This window comes from Lissotriton vulgaris, chromosome 8 (assembly GCF_964263255.1).
Source record: "Lissotriton vulgaris chromosome 8, aLisVul1.2, whole genome shotgun sequence".
In the NCBI taxonomy this organism is placed as follows: domain Eukaryota; kingdom Metazoa; phylum Chordata; class Amphibia; order Caudata; family Salamandridae; genus Lissotriton; species Lissotriton vulgaris.
This window is the reverse complement of record NC_141696.1, coordinates 220,672,121-220,693,254: the sequence shown is the minus strand read 5'-3', so window position 1 is coordinate 220,693,254 and position 21,134 is coordinate 220,672,121. Positions and strand designations below refer to the sequence as shown.

The window sequence follows — 21,134 nt, the reverse complement described above, 5'->3', positions numbered from 1 at the left end:
AAAGCACTTAAACTCCCTCTGCTTTAAAAACAAAAAAGAAAGAATGGGACCTTGTGTAATGCAACCTGTGTTCAAGTAAAGCCCTCCAATTACTTAGGTTGAGTTTGCGCTTAATAAAACTACAAAAACAACTGTCAACAAAGCGAGATTCTGTAATCAAGATACAGCACCCTGCACACAAATTCCAATTATTGGCAAATGTGTTTTTAGACAGAATTTAAGCATAGCACTTTTTTTAAATATGCGCTGCTATGGAATATTGTAAAATAGCTGGGATAGGGCACACACTGAAACCCAAGGCAAACATGAGCAGGAAATAAAGAACGGACATGCACAAACATGGGAGGAGGTGGGAGGGACGAATGCTTTAATAAACTGCTCCATCTCAACGTGTCCGCACACAGATTCTGAATGGATTCCGGTGACCTCATTGATACAAATGATTTACGGGGAATCAAAGGCACGACCCAGGGAGGGGCTGGGCTGTCCTGGAGAGAAGCTATAGGACGGGTCCAACTCATGGGAAAAGGGATGGTTTGCGATTGAAAGAATGGAGTACAATGCACTTCAGCAAACAGGAGAGTTGCTTTGTAACTCTGGAAAAACATGTTAAGCCCCAGGATGTGTACTAAACGACAATTGTCAGTCATGATTTTTAGGGCGAACGGAAGTAGCAGCCTCTGTTACAGAGTAAAAGCGATCTTCACTTGATAAAAGAAACATCCCTTGCTTTTCTGTATATTGTGGTACAGTCCACTGTACTTCATGTCTTGGTTTCAGACGGAAAACACGGAGTGCTAGCTAATGAAAACAAGCTCTCAGCTTTGGGGGGCGGGGGAGCGGCTTTCTTTGAAGTCTGATGCAGAGGCTGTGGGTGTGCAATGTGCATGCGCCTGGCTCACATGAACTGTACCCTATCCGCAGCAGTTTGGTTAGACTTTTGAATGCCTCACTATAATCTCGACAAACAAGCATTGCTAAAGCAGTGCTGTAGGTCGAGACCTAAAAATGAAAATGCTCTTGCTCAAATTATATTTGAAGTAGTGGTTGGGCTCTCTTTTTTTTTTTTGCTTTCCGCGGTACTATCTTTTTAGCTAATCATTCTCTCACATTTCCTCTCCTTCTCAATCCAGTTTCTTTCTCACCTTTTGTTCTCATGTCCTGTTTCATCTCACTCCAAGTGTATCATAATGTGGTTTTGGTGCTTAGATGTTCATAATTGTTCTAGTTACATTGTTGCTTACTTTGGTTATGTGTAACAATGCTATGCATTGTGTTCTACTGTACAGTGTGCTGATACCTTTTGAGTGTAATGCACTCTAAAAGAATGCTCAGATAAATAAACTGTTTATCACTGTTCATTATATAATTTCAAAAGTGCAGCAGTAAATTAGTGCCCTAGTTGCTAAACGTTCCCAAATAGTTACTTAGATATCCAAGTTTGTCATTAGCATTTCATCATTGTAAAACTGAAGCCTTATGAAATGTCACAGAGGCCCACAAAACAATCTTTAGTCTCTAGTTGTTCCCGTTAGTAGCAAGGGACATGTTGGGCAGCCCTTCTTCGTGGTAGCAATAGCCTCCGCGGGAGCTGCAGTTTCTAGAAGCAGTTGTAAAGTGAGTGCAGATCCAGCACACTCTTCTATTTTCCAACATCTGCTTGATTGGACCGGGTAGTAGAGTTTAGATCTACAAGTCAAGTACAGACCACTTGGCAGGGTATGAAGAAGTATGATTACATCACCCCTTTTCTTCTGGAGCTGGGTGACTACCCTTGTCAGCCCGCATCTTCTTCAAAAAAGCTGCCTCATTTACATAGCATTAGGGCATGTACCCCTGCTTATCTTGCATACTAGCTCATGATTTCTGGTGGTTTTTGACTTAGCCGTAGCCAGGACACCATCAGACTGCCAAATAGGAAGTGTAAAAAAGAAACAAAGAAGGCAGCATGCCTTTTCCATCTAATCACCCTGGATCTGGAGCAACATCCCTGTATCACTGGGACCGCCCCAATGCTGCTCAAATTTAGGAACAACTTTAAGACACCTTTTCAAGGACACTACACCACAATGCATTAATAGTTACTTAACAAGTTACATCTCCTATTCTGTAATTTGTGTTCTGGTCTCTGACAATCTATAGCGCTCCACTCCCTTTTGGCTAGGTTTGCTCAATAGATATACCACATATCTAGTAACATACATTCCTCCTTTTGCTTAGGCTACACGAGTGACATGGTTCCCAGAACCAACAACCATAATATATGGTTGGTTGGCTCCACTATCTCCTATATGGCCTCCCTCAGCAGTGCCAACTGAGCAAGAACTATCAGAGCAGTGCCAAACAGATTAGGTTGGCATTAAGTATATACGCAAATGTCATCACCCTTGCAGGTCTGTGCCTACATTGACCAAGCACTATCTGTAATGCATGGAATTCAACTGCTTATGTTCTTTTTGCATATGTTTTGATAGTGTCCTCCCTCATTGTTAGTGCATGGGGTATTTTTGTCTGCGTGCTTTGACGTTCTTTGCATGTATGGTAAAATATGTGGACGGGTGAATTATTTGGTCATAATTCCTGCACATTGTATGAAGCATACTCAGGGAAGCAAAGTTAGATCAGCCAGAATGTCTGAGCACACTAGAATTTCAGTGAGCCATCCGTGATGATCTTAAGGCGATGGAGAAGTGTGGCTCAATGGTTAGAGCAGCAGACCCTGATGCAGAGGTCTAGCCCGGGACCAGGGTTCAATTCCCACCTTGGCGGGTCTTGGGCTCAATTTCCGCGGACCTGATAATTCTTGCCTCAGTGCCTATTCTAACCATGGGTCCCACTCTGCAACTCTGGGCAATAGCTTGCTTAATCTCCACAACGGCCCCAACAACGCTATGATGTCTGGCTTCACCTTGGGGGTGCCTAGGAGTGGGCACTTCACTGGGAAAAGCCAGGAAGGGTTCCACAGCGGTATGCATACAAGCGCCTGAGATACCTCTTCGGGGATCGATTCGGTGCGCTATACAAATACTACTACATTTACATTATGCTTTTAAAATTTCATTCCATCATGTATGATCCTGGCAAGCTATTGGGCTATCCACACTTTTCCATTCAGGCTTTTAAAATGTTGAGAGCACGTTCTTCTTTAGTTAAAATATTTCCTCTTAAGATGTTTCAGTGATAGATGTGTAAAGCAATAAGGACCAATTTCCATTGCAGTAAATATTGCCTGATTTGCCACTACCAAGCAGAAACTGTTGCCTCAACAAAGTATTGCAGGAGTCGTCTCCTGCAAACTGTGGATTTTCTTAGATGATTTAGTCTGTGAGCATATATAGTATATTTTCAGAACCATCATTATGAAAAAAAATATATGAATCTTCTCAGTCCATTGTCAACATAACCTCAAAAAACACATGAAAACATACCTGCTTGTATTTCTTTTCTAGAAATTCATTTTAATGTGAATTTTCGTCTTTACCCTCCTTTAAAATGTGCTTTTTAATTTCAGAGGCATTAGTGGATGTGTTATCATCAATAGTTGGAAAGTGCCCCTCAGTATGTCACATCAATCACTTTGCTGTGCTTTTGGGAGCGTATGGTGCGACAATGAGTGTTACAGGTAATAATAAAATTCCTTGAGGTATTTTGTTTCCATCTTTACATTCTCACTCTAAATGTATTCTTTATCTATTGCTTTAGATCAAAAAATATTACTACTTCTTCGTATGTATGAAAATAATAAGATAAGCCTCACAGATTTTAGGTAAGTTATCAGTCTGTTTTTCTGCCCTTACTTGTGTCCTAAGAGAAAACCTTAACTTCTATAGTCACACTTTTTATTTTCTACACATTTTTTCTGCATTGACTTTTAGCTTGCACTAAAATCTTGTAGGCCGTAAGGAACAGGAAACTTGATTTGTCAGCTTACAAATGTATAACCTATCGAAGAACTTATGAATATGAAACCTGAAATCTTTAGGACCGCCTTATTTATATATAGTCCACCATAGATTATTTTTCTTCACCAACCAATGAGGCTGTCTAACCCATGAATCGTCTTCAAAGGCTTTAAATTTGCCCACAACTGTTTCTTTTTCCACATAATCTTCAATTTGTGTATTAGCATTACTCCAAAAAATGATGCAGGTATAAAGAAATACGCTGTTACAACACCTGGATTCTATGATTGTCTGAAATGTATGTCTGTTTTTTCAGTATGTGCAGCGTGACTTAATATTCATGGGACATTATTACCATTCCTATGCACTTTTCGAAAAAATATAAATAATAGGCTTGATGGGAGGGGTTTTAAAATTGTCTAGGCTAATTTCTACTAATTAAATATGCATAGATGTTTTACATTGACATAAACGGACACACACAATTTCAGATTTTATTGTTTTAAACTTATTACATGAACCCTCAATGAAATTTTTTATAACATAGTCTCGATTAATGTTATTATAAAACATGTATGTTCATTTTTATTTTCGGGGGCGGAGCTAGCAGCCGAGGAGAATGGCGGCTAGTTAGAACGGCTCCCGCATCCTCACCGTCTATCCTACATAATCCTGAACCTTAAATGATTATAAAACTAAAAACTAGGGACTTACCGACTCTGTGTTCCTCCGCTGTCTGAGAAGAGGTGAAAAGACTCCTTTAGGCCGAGTGAGGAAAGAAACTCCGGCGGCCGGTGGCGCAGAAACCATCATGGCGACACGGAGCCCTTCAACCACAGCGACTCGGCTGATGTAGCAGCAGCTCACATGGGGATCTGCAAGCATGGCACCTCTGGTCTATACGGAGCGCTGGCTGGTCCGATTCCGGAGACGAGTGGCGTCTGTGGAGATACAGCAGCTGACAGAGAGCAGCGGAGCGGATGTCTCGAAGGAGAGACCGACGCCTGAGGTCTCGGCTTCGGCGGCCGGCTGGGCCCGGATCTGGCCGAAAGGGAATCACCTGAAATCTGGGATTTGGAGGTGAGGTTGGGTGCGTGTCGGCCTGGGGGCGAACTGATCACTTGTGAGTGGCAGCGAGACCACGTCCATTCTGTGCACCCCCAAGAATTGGAGATCCGACACCTGAAGTCCACATAAAAAAACCTTGCCGGGACCCGAGCACATACAAAATACGCCAAACATATCAGGCCCTTCCCCCTGGCACCGATCTACCACCAGACTGGGAGGTTGTACATGTTAGCGTGGCCCGAGGCAGATGGACAATATCGCTTGTTGGGGCCCAGACTGTAGCCGGGAGTGTCCCCAAAACTAGGAGAGACCCACAGCCTAATAACACGGGTGAGGGGGGCAGGCGGGCAGAAACCCAGCCACAGGCACCTAAGGCCAAGAGTTACCGAAAGGATACGCCTAAAAAGGATAGCGCGAGAAGACCTTGCCGTCTACGCAGAGCTCCAGCAGATCCTTGAAGAGAGTGGCGGGCTCCTAAGGGACTGACAAGGCCCCCTTGACAGTATACCCAGTGCAGTGACAGGAACGGTATAACTCCAAACAAACTGCACTGGCTGCCCATCAACAAGAGGATAACCTTCAAACTCTTCACCCACGCACACAAGGCACTCCACAACACCGGACCAGCGTACCTCAACAACTGTCTCAGCCTCTACACCCCCAACCGCCAGCTCCGCTCCGCAGACCTTGCCCTCGGCACCGTCCCCCACATCCGAAGAGTGACCGCTGGCGGCAGATCATTCTCCCACCTCGCCGCCAAGACATCGAACACCCTCTCCATCCAACTGCGGCAGAACGAAGACCTCCTAACCTTCAGAAGACTTCTCAAGACCTGGCTCTTCGAACAGTAGCAGCGCCCCCCACCCCCCCATCCCCAGTGCCTTGAGACCACGGGTATGTAGTGCGCTTTATAAATGCTATGATTGATTGATTGATTCATGTCCCATTGGAGAAAAGATCCGGATACAAGTGACTCCGACGGGAAAACCGGGACTCACGGACAGATACAGAGCTTGCTGTGCCCGGGAGGGCGATGAGTGCTCTAACGCTGTTGGTGCCATCGGCCGGCGTGGATACCTGGGGGAAACAAGGAGAGGCCCCAGGGAAACCCGACAGGCCAATGGCGAGATAGTCATACTCGCTGGGTAAGCGGCGGGGACAACCGAGGTCAACTTTGACATAAGTGCCCTCTCACATAACCTGAGGCTCAAACATGGCAACAGGCAGAGGTCCGAAGGCTAACACGCACAACAAACTTGCAGAAACCATCTCTTTACCCTTCACAGGGCTTATTATTCTCCCCAGAGGTTGTCCAAATTTTCAACAGGTTCACCAGTGGCTTGTCCCCGATGCGGCCAAGTCGCAGCCTCAGATGCTCATATGTTTTACGACTGCCCACTTTTAACATCTTTCTGGCAATCAATAGGCAATACATTAACATCATCAATAGGTTCTACTGTGAATATAGATCTTAGCCTGGTCATTTTTGGGGTAATGGACAAAAAACGTAGTACTAATAACAACCTCTTGTTCTACTCAATGCTGGCGGCTCGACGTGAGATTTGTAGGCGCTGGAAAGAGGCCTCTCCACCGACGTTGTGGGACTGGAGTTCTTCGATGCTTCATATATCAAAATTGGACCTTTCTAGGGCTGGGAAAATCGACAAAAGAGCTTTTTGGTTGAAACTAGACTGGTCCCAATGAAGAGAGTGGGTTTTTTTTTTTTTTTTTTTTTTCCCCCACAGTTCCAATGATTATGAAGCCATGACACACTCTCTCTGCTCTATCACCTACGTCCTTGTTTCTTTAAGGTCAATTGGTGTTTACGGCAATGGTGGAATCTGGCTAATGGCATACACTACCGAAATAGTACACAAGGGTTCGTGATTATCAGTGAAATCGACATGACTGTAGGGTCCGGGCGCCTCCTCACTACGATCGACCCTCTACCAGTCCTGCACTGAGACAGTATGTCTTTTTCTCAAAATCACATTTTTTCCCAGTCCACGGTACTATTGGGCCAGCCATGGTTGAGATGAGGAGCAAAAAAAAAAACAAAACAAAAAAAAAAACTTGCCAAATTTGCATGGAGCAAGTCTGGAGAAAACCGGAAAGTGCAACAAATGGAGGTACCCGAGTCGCAGGAAACTCGCAAACAAATGTCGGAGCCAACGCTGCACGGCGTCATGGAGGCTATAAGCGGAGTGCGCACTACCCTTGATTCAGTCAATTTAAAAGTGTCCCTCATAAGGGCAGACTTTCGTAAAATGGATGAAAGGGTGAAGGACCTCAAAATTGTTGCAACAGCATTGCAGGCTGATTCCTCCCAGCTCCAAATGCAGGTAACCGAGCTGCATAGTCGACAGGACCAGATGGCGTAGCAACTGGATGAATATGAAGGACGGGCCCGACGAAACAACTTATGTATATTGAGGGTTCCGGAATGGGCTGAGGGCCAGCAGCTGATATCTATGTGGAAGATTTAATAATGACCGACCTACAGCCCAAAAGACTTTCTAGCTACTTTTCGATTGAAAGAGCATATCGAGTACCGGGGGCAGGCCGAAACCCAGAGCCCCCCGTTCCCCCCGCCACCCCCCCCCTCGAGACCCCTCAGCACCCGTGTTTTCAATGATACAGACACCATATTGCAAACGGCATGGCCCAGCCCTCCTCTAAAGATCGATAACAACAAAGTCACGTTCTTCCGGGACTTCACTGCCAAAGTCCAGGCCCAAAGACAAAGCTTTCAAGCGGTGAAAAAAGAGCTCCGAGACCGTGGAGTTAAATACCCCATGCTCTTTCCAGCGAAACTTAGAGTGGAGTCGGACGGCAAGACGTGGTTCTTCACCTCATCAGAAGCATGGGACTGGTTGGAAGGGTGGCGCAGAGTGGGAGGCCAGCGTCGAGACCGAAATGGAGGACCCAGGCCGCAAAGAGAGAACTTAGAGACTCCATCTGCAGATGATTACGTTACAGTGGAAGAATCTGAAAGAAACAGGCTAGTATTAGATTCCTTACCTTAGAATACCCCCAGGCGTCATACTGGTTTCTGAAACTTATGCGTAGCAGAACCCTTGCGCTTCGGTAGGCGTCGTCTGCGGCTCCGCGTCCTTCGGCACCGGTATGAGATCGCCGGAGTACTTAGACGCCGCCCTCGCGCGCTGACGTCAGTTCCTATTTTTTCTGTGCCAGCAAGCGCTGATCCGGGAACAGTGGTACCCTTTAGTCATTTTTTGACTAAACTTTTTGATCTTTTGATCTTCTTTTTCGAAGTCGAACAACTCCAAAGGTGCCAGTAGGGATGCCTGGGTTTAAACCCTGCGTCAACTACAACCGACTGATGTGGGTTACCGACCCCCATCACCGGTGTCTTCATTGCCTGGGGCCCGACCACGATGACAAGTCGTGCCCCGACTGCCGGACCTTGACGTCGAAGGCTAGACGGGAGCGGTCCCGCAAGCGCCTCGAGCTCCGGCAGTCGGCCCGCGCCGTTCGAGGTCCTCGTCCGGGAGGAGGTCGAGGGACCGGTCGCGGGGCTCGGAGGATTGACACCACTCCTCGAGCTCCAAGTCCTCAGGTAAGAGGCACAAGAAGTCGAAGAAGCGACATATCTCTTCGGACTCCCCCCCCCCGACGCTCGTGCGACACGGCCGGTGGTTTGGGTGACACCGCCCACGCGGCTCAGTCGGAGACGCAGGCGTCGCGGCCTGCTCCATACCCGCCGGGCAGAATGCGACGCCGGAGGAGATTGACGCCTTCCTCTCGGCCATGAGGTCGCTCACTCCTCCGTCGGGTTCCACGGCGCCTACGTGCCCCGAGGCCCGACTGGGCTGGGTGCTTCGGCCCCGGCGCCGTCGGGTGCTTCGGCCCCGGCGCCGTCGGGTGCTTCGGCCCCGGCGCCGGCGGCGACTTCGGATCCGACGCCGCAGGACTCCTCCGGGTCGTCACCGGTCAACCTTATGACCTAGTCAGCTGCTAGGGTGTCGGCGCCGTCCCCAGTTCCCCCCTCGGTCCGGGTGCCGGAGCGGCATCGCTCGACGCTGCTTTCGACGCAGATGGGAGATTTTTACTTCTATGATCCGGCCCCATCTCTTGACCCTCAATACCAGGAGATGGGTGGGGTTTGAGGACCCTCTGGCACGTGAGTTTCAGCCTTATCAGGACTGGACTGGCGAGCTAGTGGACGCCAGTGGTCTGGACACCTCGCCAGACACTGGCTTTGTCTCCCCTCCTACCATGGCTACGGAGGAGGGGGCAGCCTATAGTGTGGTGTTGACGCAGGCGGCCAAGGCCTTATCCCTTGAGCTACCCGTTGCGGCCTTGAGGACTAACCTCCTCACTGAGGTCCTTAAACCGCAGGCAAGCTCTTCGGAGCCTCTGTTGCCGTTTAATGAGGCCTTGTCTGACGTTCTTCTGGGCACCTGGTCCAGGCCCGCTACAGGTACCCCGTTAGATAGGAACGTGGCCAGACGCCACCGCCCTGCTCCGGGCGACCCTAGCTTCCTGTCCACCCACCCCACCCTCGAGAGCCTGGTTATCCAGGCCTCTAACTCCCAGACCGCATTCCCGACGGCTCCCCCCGACCGGGAATCCAAGAGGTACGAGCAATATGGCAAAAAGATGTTCTCCTCACTGAGTTTGGGATTGCGGTCAGTTAACACCGCGAGCCTCTTGGGCCGGTATACCCACTCTCTGTGGGACACGGTCGCCGACGTGCTGCCACAATGTCCGGAGGAGGCCCGGACTAAACTCGCCCAAGCCCTTGATGAGGGTCGAGATGCGGCATGGTACTCCATCAGATGTGGACTGGATACCACGGACTCGCTAGGTAGAGTGATGGCAACGACGGTGGCGATTCGTCGCCACGCCTGGCTGAGGTCTGCCAACTTTTCGGCTGATGTCCAAAACACCCTTATGGACATACCCTTTGATGGCAGTCGCCTCTTTGGCGACAAGGCAGACAGTGCGCTTGAGCGCTTTAAGGACTCCTGGGCTACGGCCAAGTCCTTGGGCCTGTCGGCCCGCGCCAGTAATCTGCTTCCTTTCGCCCCTTTCGTGGCCAAGGAAGGGGCGCCCCCACACGTCCTGCCAGCCACGGGCCGCAGACTAACATCCACCGCGGTGGCGGATGTGGTAACCACCGTGGCGGTGTCCGGGGACAACGGCGCGGCCAGTCCACACCCACACCTGCAGTATCCCCTTCAAAGCCTTCCTAGTCCGAGCTTTCAGGCCCACGAGGCGCCAATGGGGGGCAGGGTACGCCATCACCTCTCTGGCGCGACATCACATCGGACAGGTGGGTGCGCAAATCTTCCGCATGTCGGGGCATCACTTGAATCTTCTGCGAGAGGAAGTTATGGCCCTCTTGGCCAAGGGGGCCATCGAGCGCGTTCCTGGGCCAGAAGTAGGGTGTGGTTGTTACTCCCAGTACTTTCTGGTTCCCAAGAAGGGCAAAGAGGGCCTACTCCCTATCTTGGACCTGCGGAACGTCAACGGCTTCCTCCTGAAGGAGAGGTTCAAGATGCTGACACTGGCTCAGGTCTTAGCTGCCCTGGACCCAGGAGACTAGATGGTAGCGTTGGACTTGCAGAACGCTTATTTCCACATCCCAGTCCTGCCGGCCCACCGGCGCTACCTGCGGTTCACGGTAGGCCACAAGCACTTTCAGTTTACCGTGCTCCCCTTCGGCCTTACCAGCACCCCACGGGTGTTCACGGAAGTGATGGCGGTGGTCGCAGCTCATCTGCGCGGGTTTGGGGTTTCAGTCTTCCCCTACCTCGACGACTGGTTGTTGAAGGCGGGCGCGCTCCAGACAGTCGTCAGCCACCTCCAGACTACGGCCGACCTCCTGCACCTGCTGGGGTTCTCCATCAATGTACCGAAGTCACACCTGTGCCCCTCTCAGAAGCTCCTCTTCATCGGAGGGGTTCTAGACTCGGCGCAGTTTCGGGTTTATCCTCCCGAACAGCGGGTTCGGGATATTCAGGCTCTGATTCCGATCTTTCAGCCTTTATCCGAGTCTCGGTCATGTTGACACAGCGGCTTCTGGGGCTGATGGCCTCCTGCATCCTTCTGGTGCATCACGCCAGGTGGCGGATGCGGGCTCTGCCGTGGGACCTGAAGTTTCAGTGGGCCCAGCATCGGAGCAACTTGTCCGACCATGTCTTGATCTCGGAGGGCACTGCAAGACAGTTGCAGTGGTGGCTCACGGACCGCGATTGGGTCAGCGGCAGATCACTCTCCCTACCACAACCGGAGGACGTAGTTGTGACGGACGCGTCCCTCCAGGGTTGGGGAGGCCACATGGAAGAGGCAGAAATCAGAGGCCTCTGGTCTCCGGCGGAGTCCCAGCTCCATATCAACCTTCTGGAGCTGCGGGTGATCCGACTTGCACTGAAGGCATTTCTCCCCTCTGTCCGGGGGAGTGTAGTGCAGGTGTTCACGGACAACACCACTGCCACGTGGTACTACAACAAACAGGGCGGGGTGGGGTCGTGGACCCTATGCTAGGAGGCTCTGCGCCTCTGGCAGTGGCTGCAACATCAGGGCGTGACCCTGGTGGTTCAACACCTCGCAGGTTCCCTGAACGCCAGGGCAGACGAACTCAGCCGTCGGTGCATGATGGATCACGAATGGCGTCTGAACTTGGACGTGGCTCAAGGCCACTTTCAGCAGTGGGGAGAGCCTTGGTTAGATCTATTCGCCAAAGAAGAAAAAGCGCAATGTCATCAGTTCTGCGCGTTGGAATTTCCAAGGCGGCACTCCCTCTGAGACTCTTTTCGTCACAAGTGGAGTTGCAGTCTATTGTACGCCTTTCCGCCTGTACCACTTCTGCCCAGTGCTGAAGAAGATCAGGCGCGACGGGGCCCAAGTCATCCTTGTGGCTCCAGATTGGGCACGAAGGTTCTGGTATCCCGAGCTACTCAGCCTGTCTGTCGATCCCCCGATTTGTCTGCCTCATCAGGAGGACCTTCTGTCGCAGCAGCAGGGGACGGTCCTCCACCCGAACCTGTCCAGTCTCCACTTACATGCGTGGAGATTGAGTGGTGGCAATTGAGGTCATTTGATTTGCCTCCTGAAGTCTATAATGTCATTCTGGCAGCCAGGCGTCCCTCCACAAAATCGGTATACGCCTGCAGGTGGAATAAGTTTGTGGCATGGTGCATAGCAAAGGCTGTGGATCCCCTTTCTGCCCCTCTTTCAGAGGTTCTCCTCTTTCTTCTTTCTCTTGCCCAGCAGGGCTCTGCTCTTGGCACTCTGAAGGGCTACCTCTCGGCCATTTCCGCCTTATTAAGGCTACCTGATCAGCCCTCTTTGTTCAAGTCCCCCATTGTAAATAGGTTTTTTGAAGGGCAACACCCATATGTTTCCTCCAGTTCCTTTTGTGATGCCTCAGTGGGACTTGAACCTTGTTCTCACTTTTCTGATGTGCGCTCCCTTTGAGCCACTTCATAACTGTCCTCTTCGCCTCCTTACTCTGAAGACCGCTTTCCTAGTTGCCATCACCTCTGCCAGGAGAGTGAGTGAGCTCCAGGCCCTTTCCTCTAAGCCTCCTTTCCTTTGTGTTGCGGACGCGACCCTCTTTCCTGCCCAAGGTAGTCACAGCCTTCCACATCGGGCAGTCCATCACTTTGCCCACCTTCTTTCCGCCTCCGCATCCCTCGAAAGAGGAAGAGAGGCTCCACTGTCTGGACCCAAAACGTGCGCTCTCATTCTTTCTGATAGATACATCTGCCGTGTGGATTCCTCACCTTGTGAATATCCCCCTTGCGTCAGCAACATTCGGAAATTCTTTTTGTAGCTTCGCGCCGACGTGGACGCGGACGTCACAGAGACACGGCTCCGCTCGCGACTCCGCTGACGTCACCGACGCCTACAATAGGCCCACGCCGGCGTGATGACATCAGTTCCCTTTTTTCCGCGTCGTCGACGCTAACGGTTTTCAGGGATCGTGCTGTAGCTTTTCAGTAACTTTGTTACTATTTACCTGTTATTCTGTATAACTTTATATTCTTCGAGATGTCGTCGAAGAAGACTGGTTTCAAGGCTTGCGGCGAAAGCTCCGACCATGACGTCGAGGACTGTGCTTGCTGCAAGAAGATGACTTCGAAGGCGCTAAGGGAGAGAGAGGCGAAACTCCTTGTGGCTAAGCTTAAGAGTAAGAAGGAAAAGAAATCTTCGAAATCCCGAACTCGTCGTTCGAGATCGAGGTCGAGGTCTCGATCGAGGTCACGCTCGGAGTCGTCTTCAGCTCACGCTTCGAAGTCTTCGAGGAAGAAGCACAACAAGAGGAGCCACGAGTCACGTCATCGCTCCGGAAAAGACTCTGGTTCGAGACCGAAGTCCCAGGTTAAACTCCTGAGCAAAGAGGTGGTGGTTTCGGAGTCGGAGCATGTCTCTGTTGGTGAGGCTTCACAACCAGGTTCACCCGAATCACAGGAGCAGGTCCATTCTCCAGCTCCATCCAATCCTTCTGGTCAGGAGGATGAAGGTGAGGAGCGGGGGGCTGGTGAAGTCGAGGTTCCGGTGCCTGCGGGTTCGTCGACCCCGGTTCCAGGGCTCGTTGAAGAGGTCGACGTCGTCTCGACTCCGCCTCCACAGGAACGACCCAGAGATTCTTATCCTGAGTTTCCAGCTCCAGGTCAGGATCCATCTCAGTTTCTGAACGCCATGTTTGGTGTCTATTCTAGGGCGATGTTCCCGTCTGGTGCACCTGTTGGTCCCACGGGTCCTATGGCTTTCAGCTTGGGTTTTCCCCAGGCTTACGCCCCTGCGCCCTTCATGCCTTTTATGCCAGCTATACCACCGCATTGGCATTTTCTGACACCTCCGGTGTCGTCGACGCCGACTCCGTCGACGCCTGTCACATCGACGCCGTTGCCTACGACTCCGAGGCAAGATTCTGTCCGACCTCAAGCTGAGAAGCCTCGTCCGACGTCGGGTTCGACGCCGGCTCCGGCTCCGGCGCCGTCGGAGTCGATTCCGAACCCGTTGGCTTCGGTTGTGAAGGAGAGGTCTCGGAGAAAGGCTCAGAGGCTCCTCGAAGAGGATAGGTATCTATATTCAGATACTGAAGAAGGAGAGTTACCGGACTCTGAGGATCCTTTTGAGGATTTGTGTGAGGCCAGTGGGCTTGAACTGTCACCTGAATGGGAGTTGGCTTCAGTCTCTAATGTGCCTTCAAAGGATGTGGTGCCTTATCACACTGTAATTAAGAAATCAGCGAGTCTGTTGAACATTACTCTTCCTACTGCTGACTATAAGCCTAACATCTTGACTGAGGTTCTTCATTCTCCCTCGTCTGTAGTTGAGCCTGTGTTACCCTTCAACGAGGTCTTGACTGAGCCCATCTATGAGGTTTGGAAGAAGCCTTTGTCTGCTCCTGCAGTTTCAAGAACAGTTGCGAGGAGGTACAGAGTGGCACCGGAGGACCCTGTGTTTTTATCGATTCATCCCTTGCCAGAGAGTTTGGTGGTGCAGGCTGCTTGCTCTAAGAGGTCTGCTGGGGCTTTCCCACAAGTTCCTTGGGACAAGGAATCCAGGAAGCAAGATCAGGGTGCCAGGAAGGTCTTCTCATCAGCCAGTATGGCTTTAAAGTCAACCAATGCAACGTGCCTGATGGGGAGGTATATCCATGCCTTGATGGATTCTGTCATGCAGCTAGTTCCGAAAATTCCTGAAGATGACCGGAAGGATTTTCAGGAGGTGATTTCAGACAATCAAGCGGCTGCGAAACAGGTGATTCAGAGTGGCCTGGACACTGCTGATTCGGTGGCAAGGGTCATGGGTTCATCTGTGGCCACCAGGAGGGCCGCCTGGCTTAAGTCATCAGAGTTCTCTGCGGACGTCCAGTCTGCATTGTTGGACTTGCCTTTTGATGGCTCAGGATTGTTTGGCAAGAAGGCTGATGCTGCCTTGGAACGTTTTAAGGACAGTAGGGCCACTGCAAAGTCCTTGGGTCTTCAGTCCAGAGGAACTACTGGTAAACGCTTCAGGGGGTTCGGAAGATCTTCCTTTCGCTCTTACAGACCTTCCCAGCAGCAGCCTCAGCAGCAACAGAATACGCTGTACAAGTTGTACAGGGGCAGACAAAGATCCCGCCCTAGAGGTCGTCAATCCTCCTCCTCCTCCTCCTCTCCTTCCCAACCCCCAGCCAACGCAGCAAAGCAGCCCTAGATCCGCCATTCCGGATCATGTGGGCCCAGTGGGGGGTCGGCTTACTCATTTCCTACAAGATTGGGAATTAATTACATCGGATCTTTGGGTTCTCAATCTTGTAGGGAATGGGTATGCACTTCCTTTTCGGGAATTCCCTCCCAATTACCCTCCTTGCCAGGGTTATTGTTCGGAGGACCACCTGCTTCGCCTGCAGGAAGAAGTCCTGGCTCTTTTCAAAAAAGGTGCGATAGAGGTGGTTCCAGAGCAGGAAAGGGGTCAGGGGTGCTACTCCCTGTATTTCCTGATCCCCAAGAAAGATGGCAGGCTTCGGCCTATCCTGGATCTCAGGATCTTGAACCTTTACCTGAAACAGGAAAAGTTCAAGATGCTCACTCTTGCACAGGTTCTTCAAGCGCTGCTGGAAGAAGACTGGATGGTGTCAATCGACTTGCAGGATGCGTATTTTCATATTCACATCCTGAAGTCGCACAGAAAGTATCTCCGTTTTACGGTGGGGTCACAACACTACCAGTTTGTGGTTCTTCCGTTTGGTCTTACTACTGCGCCTCGAGTCTTCACCAAGGTGATGGCGGTGGTGGCAGCTCATCTCAGAAGATCGGGGATACATGTGTTTCCGTATCTAGACGACTGGCTGATCAAAGCGGAGTCGCCGGAGAAGGTGCTCCATCATCTGCAGGAGACAACTCAGTTGTTGCACAGGTTGGGTTTTTCGATAAATGTACCCAAATCTCACCTGGTGCCCTCACAGCGCAACCTGTTCATAGGTGCGGTACTGGACACTACTGTATGTCGCGCATTCCCTCCCCCTCAAAGGATTCGCGACATTCAGGAGATGATTCCTTTTGTTTTTCCCTGGAGCGGTTGTTCCAGTCCTGAAGGTCCTTCGCCTGCTCGGTCTGATGGCTTCATGCATCCTGTTGGTCAACCATGCACGCAGGCACATGAGGGCACTCCAGTGGTGCCTCCGCAGGCAGTGGTATCAGCACAGAGGAGATCTCAGGGAGTCAGTGAAGATCTCTGGAGAAACTGCAGCGGATCTGTCTTGGTGGAGTGTGGAAGGCACTCTGTCTCAAGGAAAGCCTTTTCAGATTCCTCCTTCGGTTGCCACAGTGATATCGGATGCGTCCACCCTCGGGTGGGGTGCTCATCTGGGGGACCTGGAGGTCAAAGGTCTTTGGTCTCCGGAGGAAAGGTTGCTTCACATCAACCTTCTGGAATTGCGGGCAATACGTCTGGCGCTCAAGGCCTTCCTCCCTTCCCTTCGCGGGCCGTCAATTCAGGTCCTGACGGACAACACGACCGCGATGTGGTACATCAACAAACAGGGAGGAGTAGGGTCGCAGTGTCTCTGCAAAGAGGCTCTGCGTCTCTGGTCCTGGGTTCAGGTCCATCAGATTTGTCTGATGGCAAATCATCTGGCCGGAGTTCAGAACGTTCGTGCAGACAGTCTGTCGGCAGTTCTCTGCCGATCACGAGTGGAGGCTCCATCCAGAGGTAGTTCACGACATCTTTCGGATGTGGGGGACTCCTCGGGTGGACCTGTTCGCCACTCACGAGAATGCTCACTGCCTGTCATTCTGCAGCCTCCAGTTTCCGATGCAGGGAGCCTTGGGGGATGCGTTTCAGTTGAGTTGGAGCTCGCAACTCCTTTACGCGTTTCCTCCCATACCCTTGATTCCTCGGGTTCTGAGGAAAATTCGCCAAGACCGCGCCCGAGTCATATTGATTGCCCCGGATTGGCCAAGAAGGGTGTGGTACTCAGACCTTCTCCACCTCTCCTCTCACCCGCCGCTCCGTCTCCCTCACAGGGCAGATCTTCTCTCTCAGTGGGAGGGGCAGGTTCTACACCCCCACATCCAGACCTTACACCTTCATGCCTGGAGATTGAACGGGGCAACCTGATTTCTTTTTCTCTCCCTCACGATGTGGTGGATGTCATTTTGTCAGCCAGGCGTGACTCCACTAAGTCCATCTATTCTTATAGGTGGTCTAAATTTGTTATTTGGTGCAGGTAGAAGTCCATAGACCCTTTGAGGGCCCATTTATCTGATGTCCTCCAGTTTGCCCTTTCTCTGGCACAGCAGGGGCTTGCTGTTGCCACGGTGAAGGGTTATCTGTCAGCGCTGTCGGCGTTTATTTGTTTGCCTGACCAGCCTTCTCTGTTTAAATCTCCTATAGTTTTGAGGTTTTTGAAGGGCCTCGTTAATAAGTTCCCTCCTGTCCCTTTTATTGTGCCTCAGTGGGATTTGAATTTAGTTCTAACATTTTTAATGGGTGCTCCTTTCGAGCCTCTTCATAAATGTACCATGAGGTTCCTGACTTTCAAAACTGTTTTCCTCGTTGCGATAACCTCGGCAAGGAGGGTAAGTGAGCTTCAAGCTCTTAGTTCCAAGCCCCCTTTCCTGTCCATTCATGCTGATCGAATGGTTCTAAGGACCAGGGCTGCTTTTCTGCCGAAGGTGGTGTCTTCTTTCCACCTTGGTCAATCCGTCACCCTCCCTACCTTTTATCCTCCCCCTCAGTCTTCCAAGGAGGAGGAGAGGTTGCACCGTCTGGACCCCAAGAGGGCGGTGTCTTTTTATTCAGACAGAACTAGAGACTGTCGCATGGACGACCAGCTATTTATTGGCTTTGCTGGCTGCAAGAAAGGAAGAGCGGTTCATAAGAGGCCTTTGTCGAGATGGATCGTCCTCTGCATTAAGATCTGCTACTCTGTGGCCGGTAAGGAACCACCAGAGGGCATAAGGGCTCATTCAACTAGAGCTAAGTCTTCGACCTCTGCATTGGCTAGAGGTGTGCCTGTAGAGGATATTTGTAGGGCGGCAACTTGGTCTTCCCTCCACACTTTCGCGAAGCACTACTGCTTGGATACCGAAGTGAGGAGGGATGGTCATTTTGCGCGCTCTGTTCTTCAAGATTTCCTGGTCTAGAAGAGTGGACACCCTCCTCCGGGAGTGGGGACTGCTGTGGGACTCTATTCACAAGGTGAGGAATCCACACGGCAGATGTATCTATCAGAAGAACAAGTTACTTACCTTCGGTAACGCTTTTTCTGGTAGATACAATATCTGCCTGTGGATTCCTCACTGACCCACCCGCCTCCCCGTTGTCCACTCTTCTTTGCCAGAGTATCTCTAATGGATTGTTTTATTGTAATGTTTTATTGCATTTGCTTCACACTGTGTGTGTTACTTTTATTTCTATACTGTGTATATTGTGTACATTTCTACTGTCATCGGTCCATCCGTGTGCCTCGAAGGCACGGAAAAAAGGGCGGAACTGATGTCATCACGCCGGCGTGGGCCTATTGTAGGCGTCGGTGACGTCAGCGGAGTTGCGAGCGGAGCTGTGTCTCTGTGACGTCCGCGTCCACGTCGGCGCGAAGCTACAAAAAGAATTTCCGAATGTTGCTGACGCAAGGGGGATATTCACAAGGTGAGGAATCCACAGGCAGATATTGTATCTACCAGAAAAAGCGTTACCGAAGGTAAGTAACTTGTTCATGTGGATCGCACACGCCAGTTCCGGGTGGATGACCAACTCTTTGTTGGTTACATGGGCGCTAAAAAGAGACGGGCGGTGCACAAACTAACCATTTCTCGATGGGTCGTCTTGTGCATCAAGGCTTGTTACTCTTTGGCTCGAAGAGAGCCTCCTGTGGGGCTCGTGCCCATTCCACACGGGCCACGGCGGCTACTACTGCCCTGGGCCGGGGAGTTCCCTTGCAGGACATCGGTCAGGCAGCTACGTGGGCCTGGCTGCACACGTTCGCAAGACACTACTGTCTGGACAGCCAAGTCCCGAGAGATGGCTTTTTTGCCCTTCCGTTCTCCAGGACTTTCTAGTGTGATCATTGGTTCGCAGACCCACCACCGGGGTTGGTATTGCTTGGGTATCCATTGCTTGGGTATCCATTCTAAGGTAAGGAATCTAATACTAACCTGTTTCTTTCAGATGCACAAGTTACTTACTTTCGGTAACAATATATCTGTAAGAAACAGTAGTTAGTATTAGATTCCTTACCGCCCCACCCATCCTCCCCGTTCTGCGAACCGATATCTAGGGTTACGGTCATCTCCTTTCAGGGCCCTAGTTTTTATGACACCAGTGTTGGTTTTTATCATGGCTCTGCGTTTTCTGGCGTGGAAAAGCTGTGTATAAGAACAGACATAAGCGCGCTAGGGCGGCGTCTAAGTACTCCGGCGACGTCATCCCGGCGCCAACGACGGACGCGGGGCCGCAGATGACGCCTACCGACGTGCAAGGGTACTGCTACGCAAAAGTTTCCGGATCCAGTCTGACGCCTGGGGGTATTCTAAGATAAGGAATCTAATACTAACTACTGTTTCTTACAGATATATTGTTACAGAAGGTAAGTAACTTATGTAACGGAGCGCAGATAGAACTTAAACGGTAGGTTGGGACTACATGCTATTTTCCCTTATTCTAGAACCACTTGCCGCTTGGATACGTCGAGATGCAATGGTAAGGGGCCTGAAATGGGCGAAAGATCAGGAAGATCTAGTATCCTTATACGCTGATGATATACTGTTATACCTCGCCTCCCCATATAGATCCATCCATGGTGTTTTGAACATCTTCACAAATTTTGGAAAGCACTCCGGGTATGCCATCAACTGGAGCAAGTCAGTATTGTTCATGCTCCGGGGTCAGGTCCCTAGTTTCTTGGTCAACTGTAAGATTGAAGTGGCGAAGAATGGCTTCCGCTACCTGGGAATCTTTGTAACATATGACCGACCCTTTTCCACAACCACAAATTAGCCCCCCCATTTGCTCGACTGCGAGCAGTCGTGAAACACTGGAGGTCTCTACCTCTATCCCTGGTGGGCTTTGCTGCTCTCTTTAAGATGTTGGCTCTCCCGCAATTTTTATACATCCTTCAGAACTGCCCATGCAGTGTCCCAGATACATATTTCACAGTGGTGGAAAGCGAAGTTCGAATGTTGTTGTGGGATAGAAAGGCTCCTAGTGTTGCGATGAAGAAGTTAACGAAAGGGTGGTATGATGGAGGCATAGCCCTCCCAGACCTTAAACTTTACTATTGGGCCTCGCAGCTGGTAGTGGGAACCACTGGCTATACCGCCCCTAATGATCCCGCAGTTCTACTGGACAGCTACCAAACTGGACGTGCTGGATACTTAGGAGCATTGTATTCCAAAGCTAAGAAAAATAGATATTTTGGGCCACCCTTGCACACTCTAGAGATCTGGCATCAGGCGAACCCTTAGGTTATCTGTCATCAACCAGGTTTCAACAGGTAGGATATGATCGGGATCTCAGTGGTTAGAGACCTGTTCAAAAAGGGATCTATCCTTAGCTTTGATGAACTCCGGGGCCAATATCAAATGGCCCGTGGAGAATTGTTTTGATACTTACAAATCAGACATGCCCTTGTCACAGCTTTTCCAAAACCCAAAGATATACCTGAATTAATGCCGTTCGAAGACAGACTGCTAGATGGGCCACTGCACTCTAAAGCCATATCACTAACCGATAAGAAGCTACGTAATAATCTGCCTGATACATTCCATAAACTCAGGGACCATGGCAGGGTGACCTGGGACCTATAGATGATGAAGACTGGCAAACAGCCTTAATGTCCCCTAGAGAGGCGGCAAACACTTCCGCTTCCGACTTTATACAGCTCAGGAACCTACATCGGTCATATTTAACAGGGGTCATTTTGGCTAAAATAGGCGCAAGACTGGATCAGCTTTGCCTAACGGGGTGCAGACAAGCTACGATCTGGGAATGCCCTGGGATACATCTTTTGTGGGAGGGAGCCACAAATTACATCCAGACAGCTCTTGGGAAGGAAGTAGCTCTCTCATCGTAACTAGGCCTACTTAATATATGTATGGCCATGGACCTTACAGAAACTGACCAGCAACTGGCCACACTAGGATTTTCGTTAGTCAAGCGTGAAATAGCACGAAAATGGGGGGCGACTGACTCAATATC

General features: G+C 50.5%; 1 protein-coding gene across 1 annotated transcript in view; it reads left to right on the top strand.

The window, feature by feature from the left end:
* URB1 (URB1 ribosome biogenesis factor) overlaps nucleotides 1–21,134 on the top strand; it is a 783,310-nt gene that overhangs the window by 502,541 nt on the left and 259,635 nt on the right. Inside the window, exons 27-28 of the mRNA XM_086933991.1 lie at nucleotides 3,512–3,622; nucleotides 3,703–3,766. Of these exons, the coding sequence (XP_086790117.1) occupies nucleotides 3,512–3,622; nucleotides 3,703–3,766 (175 nt within the window). The remainder of the gene's footprint in view (nucleotides 1–3,511; nucleotides 3,623–3,702; nucleotides 3,767–21,134) is intronic.